Source organism: Perna viridis, chromosome 5 (genome assembly GCF_037379345.1).
Source record: "Perna viridis isolate PV_CMFRI_1.1 ecotype Kerala chromosome 5, ASM3737934v1, whole genome shotgun sequence".
Taxonomy (NCBI): domain Eukaryota; kingdom Metazoa; phylum Mollusca; class Bivalvia; order Mytilida; family Mytilidae; genus Perna; species Perna viridis.
The window spans coordinates 5,579,187-5,591,843 of record NC_142449.1 but is presented as its reverse complement, the minus strand read 5'-3'; the positions used below and the strand labels follow the sequence as shown (position 1 = coordinate 5,591,843).

Below are 12,657 nucleotides of genomic sequence, written 5' to 3'. Positions count from 1 at the left end.
CCACTGGAACACTTAAGGCAATGTAACATACCCCCAGAACACATTAGATAATGAAATGTACCATCAGAAAACTTCAGGTAATGTAACATATCATCAGAACTATTCAAGTAATGTAACATACCACCAGAACACTTCAGTTAATGTAACATGCCACCAGAACACTTCAGTTAATGTAACATGCCACCAGAACACTTCATGTTACGTAAAATACCACAAGAACACTTCATGTTATGTAATACACCACTGGAACACTTCAGGTTATGTAACATACCACCAGAACACTACAGGGAATGTAACACATGTGAAATATGTATATCATTTTGTGAGTTTCCACTGTAAGAAGTAGCAACACAAATATTGCACGAATGAGGAGAAATCTTTAGACAAAACAATACAACAAACACCAAAAGGACAAAACATGAAGAAGAAATTCTACAACACAAAGTAACCAAAAAGGTACATACAGAAAAACTAATAGAAAGAAAAGCAAATTTACTGCTGAAAAGAGACACATTACAATTAAAATCAATATTGAAATGTATATTTATAAAGAAGTACCATTAACATGAGAGCCTGTTTATGCAGTGTACCGGGTTCGTAAAAAAATGTTTATACATCAATAACAATTTTTTGTAGTTTATGAATACAATTTGTAATTTCAGAGCAAAATAATGCAAATTTCTTTTTTTTTTACTGGCTACAAGAAAAATTGTAAATTAGATATACACACTATAAAATTGCAGCAAATGATTTTTGAATCTACAGTAAACTATTCAGAAACAAAACTTGTGTTACTTAATAATAAGACAAGATTGGTTGACAGTGTCTCTAATGTACAATTAACTGTAGTTGAAAATAAATAATTCAGGCATTTAAAATATATTGAAATACAGTACATAATGCATTCATCCTAAACAGCATATCATATAACCAGGTAAATAAACATCAAAACATTTAACAACATTTATCACAATTCTCATCCACAAGTGTTGTATTATCAAGGTCATATTTCCATCATGTGGTGATAATAAACAGCTACACTCAAGCTAAAGTACAAAATCCCCCTTCCCTAATCCAAAAACTCTAAAAATAATCATAATTAATGGATGAAGGCAAAAAACATTTTACCATATTAAGGGCAAAACCCCTTAAAGTGTTTTCAAGTTATCATGATGTTTAGATGTACAGTTATATACCTTCAAATGTCTGTTCAATGACAATTGTAGAAAAAAATGAAGGTAAGAAGACTGAATGTTAGGTAAGAAGCCTGAATGTTAGGCAAGAAGACTGAATGTTAGGTAAGAAGACTGAATGTTAGATAAGAAGCCTGAATGTTAGACAACTTTACAGGACTGTGGTAAAATATGTCTCCCAGAGTGGCAGCATTTTATCTACAGTCTTCAAATAAATATCTGAATCAAGCGAGAGACCTTTTACTCTTATAAAATAAAATGATGTTTATGCTTTTAAAATTGATTTTATCATTAATAATACACAACTCAATCTTTGGTTCACTAACTTTTCATACAATAATTTCATATCAGACTTGAAATTTTCATATTCATTTTAACTAAAATAGATACTGTGGAAATCTTGTAATTGGTGAATATCAGTTTTTTTCTGTATTGATGGGAAAGTGCAAAAGTTGATGGCATTGTAAAATTATAGTTTTAACTTGACCATGTTTCCATTGAAATAGTATACATTTTGATGGGAACTTGAATTAGGACTACTTCATCATCATTGCAGCAAATTAATATAATGGATTATTAAACAAAACTATGATAACCAAAGTTACAGGTGTGTAATATGATAAAAACTTTCTTAATATTCAGATCATATGACATGTTAATATCAACACGAGGCAACCTTACAGTGTGATCATGAAATACTTAGCCATAGAATAGTATTTACATAGTGTGTTTATTATTAACCATCCTACACAAGACCAGAATTAAATCACAGAAAACTGTCATTTTTTTTTCAAATGGAAAATAAAAAAAACCTATATCTATTTATGCTATAATTTATTTGACATCAGTATTTGACAATACAGCACTTGTAGTATTACATCAATAAAGTTAATTAGGAACAATGTTTTGCATGAAGAAACAAAGATTGGCACAACCACAATTATTCATTACTACAGAAATGAGAACGATACAAGTATTCCACAGTCAGAAATGGTTTCAAAATATGACATCTTCAATAAAAATGTGACATACAAGTATTTACAAAAACAAAACATATACCACAAAATGGGGTATATAGATGTCAGCTAAAACATGAACATCTAGTTTCTGTAAATGCAATACAGCTCAGGTTTGAATTGTTACTATGATTTTAAGTTCCTTTTTTCATCGGTTAAGAATTTTGAAGATAGTGATGTAAGACATAAGTTTTAAATATAACAGGGAGGGGTCTGGGTTTACAGAAACTGACATGCTTTCTTCTTCCACATAGATGAATACTAACAGCAAATGTTAAAACAGTGGGTGAAATAAGAGATCAAGTTGTCCATGGTGGGAAACAGAAAACAAAGAGATTGGAACCTCTTTCAACTTTTTACACAATTAAGCAAGAACTTGACAGTATAAACATTGTATTTATAAATGACTCATATTTTCCCTGTGAAGATTTTGAAGTAGTCTTGCTTACAAAAGATACGTTCAGAAGAAAAACCCACAGTATCTCATTGTAAATTTTTAAATTAAAAAAATGCTTAAATGTTGTAAAATTTCTGCTCGCATATGTGCTTCAAATTTCATCAACCACTTATCCTAACAACTCATACACATAATTTGCTTCTGGTGATTATTACAGAAACATGCTTTCATTGTAAAAAAATCATTCTTTTATTTTCATCCACTAAAAATTAGAAAATGGAATTATTGTTTCAGAAGGAAGATTAGTTTTTAATCATATAAATATAAAATTAGAGGAGATGACTACATCTGAAAACCAATGTATTGTAGTTTAAACTCCCAATTTGGGAAATACATGACTTTATTCAACAGTATGTAAGATATATACATCTATATATACAAAGGTAAGACTAGTTTTAAATACAAATGTATCACATACAAAATATCAGGTTTAAACATTTAAATAAAATAAGGCTCACTGTTTATAAAAACACTCAATACAAATTACAACAAGTAAATTAGTTAACTTCAGGGAATAGAGTTGGTCTTACCTTGATTGAATGACCATTGCCTGATGAAATCTGTTAAATAGATAACTGAACAACAAATATCAAGGAGATTTAAAATTTCAACTAATTCATCGGTATTTTAATCTAATATTGATAGAAAGTTAACATCACTTGGTCACTTTTCCAGTCAAATACCTAAGGAAGTAATCACCTGATTGCAATTAAAATAAAAGACCAACTCTAAATCTTTACCTATATTACTTGCGGTAACACACATTTTTCATTAAATATCTCATCACACACCATACTAGACAACAACCAGACATCTCCCTTACAAGTCAGTTCCATACACTAACACAAATATAACTTAAATGCATTATGAAATCAATGAATTTAATTACAGGTTTTACCAACTAAAACATACAGCTGTATTCAAACTGATTGACCTGAAAGTAACTTTACAAGACAGTTTTACATGATATCTAAAATATAAATCTTTTTTAAAAGTCTCAAAAACAAATTAAAAGGTTAATTTCAACAGTCCAGAATATTGAAGGTTATTCCTTACAAGACATATGACTCTAACAGGCAAGCCCTGGACAACTGTCTTTGAATGCTGGTATTTGTAAAAGTAAAAATGATGTCCTTGACACATCTGCTACGAAGTTTGCTGGACCTTTGGTGGTGGTAGTGGAATTAGTTTTCTGGGGTCATAGTTCACTAATCTTTGACCAACTAAGTATCTGAAAATGGAAAAAAAATGCTATTGTTTAAAAACACAAAATATAAAAAAAATAATTCCCCAAAATATTTTTTGACTATGGTGCATTAAACTTGAGATTCAATTAACTCACTCAGACAAAACTATGTGACTCGATCAAGGAAAAATATGTGACTATTTGTGACAGCTAATTGGAAATATCATGTTGTCTTACACTTCTGGTTTTAAGTAATTTTCATTTAAACATCTGATTTAATTGAAGAATTATGAAAGACAACCTTAACCTTATTTTAAACAAAATCTTTATAAGTCATTCAACACTAATTGGTACTTACTTATCATTTTTAATATGTTCATAAAGTCGTCTAAACTGTCTGGCTTGGAATATTCCAAATAAAACGATAATTAAACATGCTAATAAAAATGGGTAGATTCTTCTTAATACTGAGACCTGTACTTCAAAACTAAAACCTGAAAACAGAGATACATGCAGTTATATTTGATGAAAAGTTTAGACACTCTGGGCAAATATTATTACACCATAATTACTATATGCTACCCACAAAGCAGAGGGGTATAAGACACATTTTGTGCAAGTCAAAAACAAATCTAGGTTACACCTGACCACAATGACTCATCATAAAATTTTGCATATCCTAAAATGATACTTAAATGCTTTTTTTATCTTGTTTGATTGATTCATGGCAATAAAAGTTCTAGATCATATAAGTTGTAAAACAGAGGCTAATTTGACTGGTATACACAATTACTATACAATTAGCCAGCGGTATACACAATAAAATTTTACATAGGAATGGTACTATACAATTAGCCAGCGGTATACACAATAAAACTTTACGTAGAAATGGTACTATACTATTAGCCAGTGGTATACACAATAAAACTTTACCTGGGAATGGTACTATACAATTAGCCAGCAATATACACAATAAAACTTTACGTAGGAATGGTACTATACTATTAGCCAGCGGTATACACAATAAAACTTTACCTAGGAATGGTACTATACTATTAGCCAGTCATATACACAATAAAACTTTACCTAGGAATGACACTATACTATTAGCCAGCGGTATACACAATAAAACTTTACGTAGGAATGGTACTATACTATTAGCCAGCGGTATACACAATAAAACTTTACCTAGGAATGGTACTATACTATTAGCCAGTCATATACACAATAAAACTTTACCTAGGAATGACACTATACTATTAGCCAGCGGTATACACAATAAAACTTTACGTAGGAATGGTACTATACTATTAGCCAGCGGTATACACAATAAAACTTTACCTAGGAATGGTACTATACTATTAGCCAGTCATATACACAATAAAACTTTACCTAGGAATGACACTATACTATTAGCCAGCGGTATACACAATAAAACTTTACCTAGGAATGGTACTATACTATTAGCCAGCGGTATACACAATAAAACTTTACCTAGGAATGGTACTATACAATTAGCCAGCGGTATACACAATAAAACTTTACCTAGGAATGGTACTATACTATTAGCCAGTCGTATACACCAAAAAACTTTATCTAGGAATGACACTATACTATTAGCCAGTGGTATACACAATAAAACTTTACGTAGGAATGGTACTATACTATTAGCCAGCGGTATACACAATAAAACTTTACCTAGGAATGGTACTATACTATTAGCCAGCGGTATACACAATAAAACTTTACCTAGGAATGGTACTATACAATTAGCCAGCGGTATACACAATAAAACTTTACCTAGGAATGGTACTATACTATTAGCCAGCGGTATACACAATAAAACTTTACCTAGGAATGGTACTATACAATTAGCCAGCGGTATACACAATAAAACTTTACCTAGGAATGGTACTATACTATTAGCCAGCGGTATACACAATAAAACTTTACCTAGGAATGGTACTATACTATTAGCCAGCGGTATACACAATAAAACTTTACGTAGGAATGGTACTATACTATTAGCCAGCGGTATACACAATAAAACTTTACCTAGGAATGGTACTATACTATTAGCAACAACATATGGTGCAGCTAATGACATGCCAAGGACACCAATAACTGGAGCACACAACTTGGTGATAATAAATCTTAAATTGATATTTCTAATTCCATCATTGTAAATCTGTAAAGGAAAAATAAACAATATTATCTTTCCGAATACATCAATAAATGACATGTAAACATTTTATCTTCACACTGTGCAAAGTATACTCCAATTGTTAAATCTCTATGCTTCTCTGTGAAGATAAAATATAATTTTGTCACATGCAAAATGGCATCCTACTAAAAGATACTAGAATATATCTATGCATGTCAAAAATTATCATTAATTTTTTCTTTAGAGTCAGTTACAGATCACATAACAAAGACTAAGTTGTTGTTATATTTTTGATAATTGGTACTTTGCAAGAAATATCGTTCTTGATTTGATTGATTTAAAAGGGAAATTATTGTATGGTTTTCTTCAAAATATATGTCTGTAGAGACTAAAGAATAAAAATATGATGTAACCATTATTTGTAGAGTGGGTCTTTCTGAATCTTGAATAACCTCTTAAATTGGCAGTGTCTGAATTTTAATTAGATTAGTACTTAATATCTCAGTAATTCCATTGCTGTTTTAAAGTTCAAATTGTAACAGATATGCCCTGAATCAAAAACTTTTTATCATGTCATTGCTTTAGCAAAGATTGGGAAGGTGCTGTGAAAACATACACTTCGTCATTTTTTAATATTGTTAAAATTGTAATTCACAATCATCTTTGTAATCAAACATACCGCTCAATAAAATTTAGATGATTATAATAAATGCAAACAATTTCTTCTACAGTATTAATGAATATGACTCACTTGTTCAATAACTCTTTTAAGCCACCACTGAGGGCCCATCATTGTTATGGCACAAACTATTTTTGCATGGAGGACACCTAAAGCCCAGTCCTGAAATTACAGTTAATATTGTAATACTACTTTTCACTCAGAGTTTAAACTTTCCATAACTTCCTAAAGATGTCTACAGTATACTGTTAATAATGATAAGAAAATGAACGACAAAACCTGCTACTGACATTAAGTTTTGTGGTCATCTAAGCTAGCAAAGGAAAGTATTGTATTATCATACAAAAGCACATCTTTTCCATAACATGACCAGGACTCTAGATTTCCCATTTCTTGATATATGAGGCAAGTTAAATTTATCCAAAGGATTTTTTAAAAATTTGTTAGATGTAGATTTATGTCCATTTATGTAACAGGAGTTATTTGTTCATGCCAAACTTTACCATGAAAGGTCGAACATGTTTAAAATTTTAGAGCATTGGAATGAACATACAACATTCAATTACTTTTAACTTTATAATTCTATATTGAACTTATTGGTCATAGTTTTACAGCACTAAACCTACCTGCCAAGGAAAAAAGATTGGAGACTGGTCTAGAGGTACCCGAAGTGGGGCAACTATTACCAGCTCAAATAACAGTCCTAATAACAAAGGTACAAAACCAATGAGTAGAGCTGCTACTACAAAACACTTCATAGCCTGCAAAACAATCATCATCATATAGTGAAATTGTTTATTGAATAGACTACATGGCATAGAGTTTATTGTACATGTGCAAAGGGAGATAATACAATGAAACGCTTTTACTTTAAAATACTAGTTTTTACTTCTTATGGAAGTATTTTAATTCGTGAATTTTTCACCTACTTCATTTTAAACTATGTGAATAAAAAGGAACGAAGACAAATCAGCACCCAAATAAAATAATACATAACAGAGTTGTTTACCAGGAAAATATACAATTCAATCTGAACCAACAATATGATAGTATTAGCAAAATCATATCCCTGAACAACTATAACAAATGTTTGCAATTCAATGTGAGGTTAATTGAACATTAAAGTTAAACCATTCTTACAAGAAACTCATCAATATGAACCATTCTAAGATGGAACTCACTTATGAAAACTAGCTATACAAGAAACATGTAAATATGAACACTAATCAATAAAAACAACTCTTACAAGGAATCATTCTTACAATAAAACTCACTAATATATACCACACTTACAATGAACTCTGCAATATACACCATTTTTTATGGTTTATTCGCTACATATACCTCTTTACAAGAAACTCATCAGTAAATACCACTTTTACAAGAAAATTACAAATATAAACCACTCTTACAAGGAACTCACCACTCTTACTATTAACTCGTCAATATGCATCACTGAAACAAAGAACTCTGCAATATAAATCACTCTTAGAGGATCTAACCAGCAAGAACCATTCTAACATGAAAATAATCAGCATGAGCCACTCTTTGAGTACAATCACCAGCATGAGCCACTTATTATTTTAATTCACAAGCACGAACCACTTATTCAGTGAAACTTAACAGCAAACTCAGCAGCATGAACAATTCTTTCAGTTAACTCAGCAGCACAAATCACTCATTCAGAAAACTTACCAACATAATCACTTTTCAGTAAACTCACAAGCGTGAACAATTTATTCAGTAAACTCACCAATATGAACCATTCTTTAACTTTATTCATGATAGCTGCTGTTCCTTGAGGAATCCAATTATATAGAACAGTACCAATCCTCAGAAACATCCAACAGATGTACAGACCACACGCAGCTGTGTACAGCTCATGAACCTTGGCCTCACCCATCCAAAGAGCCATTAATTTCCTTCCACACCAAACTGTAACAACAAAATAAGATTCAGTTTTACAGAACTTTAATAAAGTCATCAACAATCTATAAGTTCTTTATTTGTACCATACATTAATTCAATATACTTAGTACTGGCATGGTATATTAAAGGACTTGTCTATTTAAGGAGGTAGACCTAGAGTAAAGGACACAACTCTTACAAACCATTGGAACTTTGTATTCAGCATTTTACATCAATCTCGTGTATTAAAGCATCAAAGTAACTTGGACTGATTTCCTTGTTTCAAATGAAAGCTTAATAGGCTTTGGTGAAATTGAATATGATACAAGCATGTCAGTGATTTCAAGAGTTATGTCCCTTACACTAAGTCTACCTCCTTAAATCATTATGGGAGATAAGGAGGGACTTTCAAAGTTTTAACTTGTAAACTATCATACAATGGATACATTAAATTGTTAAAAGATTCAAGATCAATAATCAAACTATTATCTACATATATCATGTCCTACTGTGTAGCAGGTAATTGTCGTGAATGCCAAGTTTCGCCATTTGCTCTGTGAATAGAGGTACTAAATTTTCACTGACTTATTTTTCGCATCTTCATATTTTAAAGAATGAAAACTATATGTAAAATATCTGGACTTAAATTTGGCAAGCCTTTATTTCCATGATTCCCAAAACCTTGTGAATGTAGCGAAAATTAGAACATAAATTTTCCACTATACGGTATTAATTTCAAATTCATGAATATTACTCTTTCAAATTTTTAATACCAGTGCTGGGGTAAATAACACATTAGTTCATGAATACCCTCTTACAAAAAATTCAATTCAAATTGTAACAAGCTCCCTGATTGGCTAGTTCTCTTTGGGACCCAAAAAGTTTTGTATAATCTGGTTCGGTAGTTCACAATTCAAATAATCCAAAACTGAATGACAATTGGATTCAGAACCAATGCATAATTTGGACTTGACTCCGATCCACTAGAAATTAAATTTTAAGAACTGTTTTTAATTTTTGACCAATTTATGCTTTTATTACCAACTGCAGGACAATATCTATACTATTGATAAACTGCTTTGTGATTCATGAAATATATTGCACAACTTGAAAAAAGAATCTCACTGGTAGTAATACCAACCTGGCAAGACAAGAGACATTAAACTGCAGAGAAACAAGGTAAAACACATCAATAACACTAACAGGCCAATCTGTAAAACATTTATGGAAGAAATTATACATTGTAACTAAACTATAACATACCAAAAATAATTCATTCCATTTTCATTTAATTCAGCTTAAAGAAAAGTTGGAGAAGAAATAAGGCACAGTACATTCTGGTTAGCTTTATTTCAAAGACAAAATAAATGCAATTATTTCCTTTTTTTCTTTCATTTTCAGAGTATCTTCCAGTGCTTTTAATAACATGTCCAAACTAAAGATGCACACAAATGTCTCAAAACAGAATAAATTAGACTTAGTTTACTTGTCAAGATTGTAGAAATTTGTGCTTCAGTACAAAGAACATTAAACAGCCAGAATCATTACCTTTACTACTTAATAGTAAGAAACTGAAAATCATTCTCAATGAGTACAGGTACTAAAGTACACCTTGAAGTCAAACTCACCCTGAAATGAAAAACTGATGGTCGTTTGTATGGCTGGAACCCTGTAGGTCCACCACCTTGTAGCATGGCCTGATGGGCAGCACCAAGACCTCCACCCTGCTGGGGAGGGGGGTTAACAGGGGGTGGCTGCTGTACAGGCTGATCACCCTCTACAACATTATCTTGCTGTACAAAAAATAGTTAAAAATATTTACAATAGTTTTATAAGACAGGATTTTACAAAGCCAACAAAATGCATAAAATTGGTGAAATCAGAAGTAAATATATGGTAAAAAATGAACAGTAAAGTGAATTCTGGATTCAAATTAGTGGAAGAAAATTGTTTTTTCTACAATAACAAAAAATATCTTGGTTCTGAGGAGATCTAATATAAAAATATTCTTCTTGGGATAACAATCAATAGCAACTTTTATTTGTGCAAAAAAATATGCACACCTTTAAAGCATGATTAGGATTCTATATATTTCTCTTGAAAAGTTAGTACAAGAAACAGAGTAATGATTTAAATAAATTATTTTTTGGATTTAGATCTTCTTATGTATATGTCTCAAATGATGGTAACGAAGGGTTACTTCTTTGATGAAGGGTTACTTCTTGAGACAGTATACTGAAATATGCATTATTAAAAGGAATGGTATTTAAACTGTTGAATATGACAGACAACATATATAACACATGAACTTACAGAATTGTCAATAGGTTCATCACCAAGAAGATAAGATCTTAGACCTAGTATGTAAGCCATGCAAAGTGTCCAACCACGAACCATACCCTTCAGCCACATCCTAGTATGTCCCTGCTCCAGTAGGGCAGGTAGTACTACTTGTAACAACAACAATTCTAATGATAGCTCACTGACTGGGGCATCACTTTAAAAGATATAAATATGATAAGATATAATTGCAGGTCCTTGCTCCAAATGACCTGTAACACTGGAAAAACCCCAGTTGAGAAATGTTATTCTCAGGTGTAATAAAATTTTTTATACTGTCTCATCTGAATATCTTATACGAGTTAGGCATAGCCTACAACCGAACATCGCTCTTATACATTTTTGTTACATTTGAAATATCACCAAAAAAAAAAAAAGGACAATACCTGAAAGGGGTGAGATATGATAGGTAAATGACTGTCCATTTTAAAAAATGATTCAGTGAACTGGATCTATATACTGTTGCTGATTTCTTTTTTTGAATTGCATATTTTAAATTTGAATCTATAACTTTGAATTCGCTTCCCTGACCCATTTGATAGCTATTCCAGTCTGACTGAATGTCAATTGTTAGCCATGTAAATGTTGTTTATAAGCATACTACAATTGGTCAAAATATATACCTTGATAACATGACATTATACGGTAGGAAGCTGGTAAATACTTTTCTAATCACTCGTACTGGTAGCCATAGCATTAATAAGACAGTACTACCAAAGATAATCTGGAACATAATAGAAAATAATGAACTGTCAAAGTACAGAATTTATCTCAAATTATACACTTAAAAATTAGAGTTCGTAAAGCTAAGACATTCCAAAACTAAAAACAATTGCAAAATTTTTACTACATAGCAGGGCTGGAAGCTGGTATAAATGAATCTACTCCTTATACCAACCAAAACAATGATTCTCTTAGTATTTAATGAAGTACTGGGTAACTATAAATACTGACCACTGAAGCCATGAACCTTCTAGCATGCCTATAGACAGGAAGATGGATCATTTCCTGTATTGGGTTAAATTCTGGGTCATTAAGATTCCTTAAGAACCAGAGCACACCAGGTCTCAGCACTTCTCTCAATAGTAGGATGAATGAAGCGAAGTAGAAGACATAGACCATTCCTACAAGCCAATGGATAAACATAGATGTCCCAGGAGCCAAGTGGAAACTATTCTTTCTATCCTTCAGTGTGGCATCAAACATAGACTGAAAATAAAATCCTACCTGGTAAACAGTGAAGTACAGAGAGAAGATGTATTGTAATGAGCTGTTTTTTTATATTTATTGTGCTAGCCATAATCTTGTATTGGTTTATTGTTTTCTAGCAACTCAAAGCCAAATTCTAGACCTGCTTCAGAAATAAACTATGTAAATAATAGATTAACTTTCATATTCAGTAAACTCAATAGTGTCAGAAATATCCATGAAACATTCAGTCGGTATAATTGTCAGTATAACTCCAAAGTTTGTAGATCAATCAATAAATATGCTCTGTTTGACTCTAAATAAATAAAAAAAAAATCCTTGATTGAAACATTCTACAAAAAAAATTAGGTTTGTCAAATCAACAAAATACAGTGAAACTTCTCCAAACCGGACCCTAAGAAAACCGGTCTTCCCTTCAAACCGTCCGTTTTTCAAAAGTCCCGGTTTGCATTTCATCAGTGGACAGATGATAATTGATGGGGACAGTAGTTTAAACAACAAATTT

At 31.4% G+C, this 12,657-nt stretch overlaps 1 protein-coding gene across 1 annotated transcript in view; it reads right to left on the bottom strand.

Moving 5' to 3' along the window:
- Positions 1–475: 475 nt before the first annotated feature.
- LOC148615723 (E3 ubiquitin-protein ligase MARCHF6-like) overlaps positions 476–12,657 on the bottom strand; it is a 32,288-nt gene continuing 20,106 nt past the window's right edge. The window contains exons 14-24 of the mRNA XM_088582249.1: positions 11,898–12,152; positions 11,567–11,667; positions 10,917–11,100; positions 10,232–10,396; positions 9,745–9,814; positions 8,449–8,630; positions 7,322–7,456; positions 6,768–6,857; positions 5,908–6,040; positions 4,211–4,346; positions 476–3,897 (exon numbers count right to left, since the gene is read on the bottom strand). Of these exons, the coding sequence (XP_088438375.1) occupies positions 3,813–3,897; positions 4,211–4,346; positions 5,908–6,040; positions 6,768–6,857; positions 7,322–7,456; positions 8,449–8,630; positions 9,745–9,814; positions 10,232–10,396; positions 10,917–11,100; positions 11,567–11,667; positions 11,898–12,152 (1,536 nt within the window). The 3' untranslated portion in view covers positions 476–3,812. The remainder of the gene's footprint in view (positions 3,898–4,210; positions 4,347–5,907; positions 6,041–6,767; positions 6,858–7,321; positions 7,457–8,448; positions 8,631–9,744; positions 9,815–10,231; positions 10,397–10,916; positions 11,101–11,566; positions 11,668–11,897; positions 12,153–12,657) is intronic.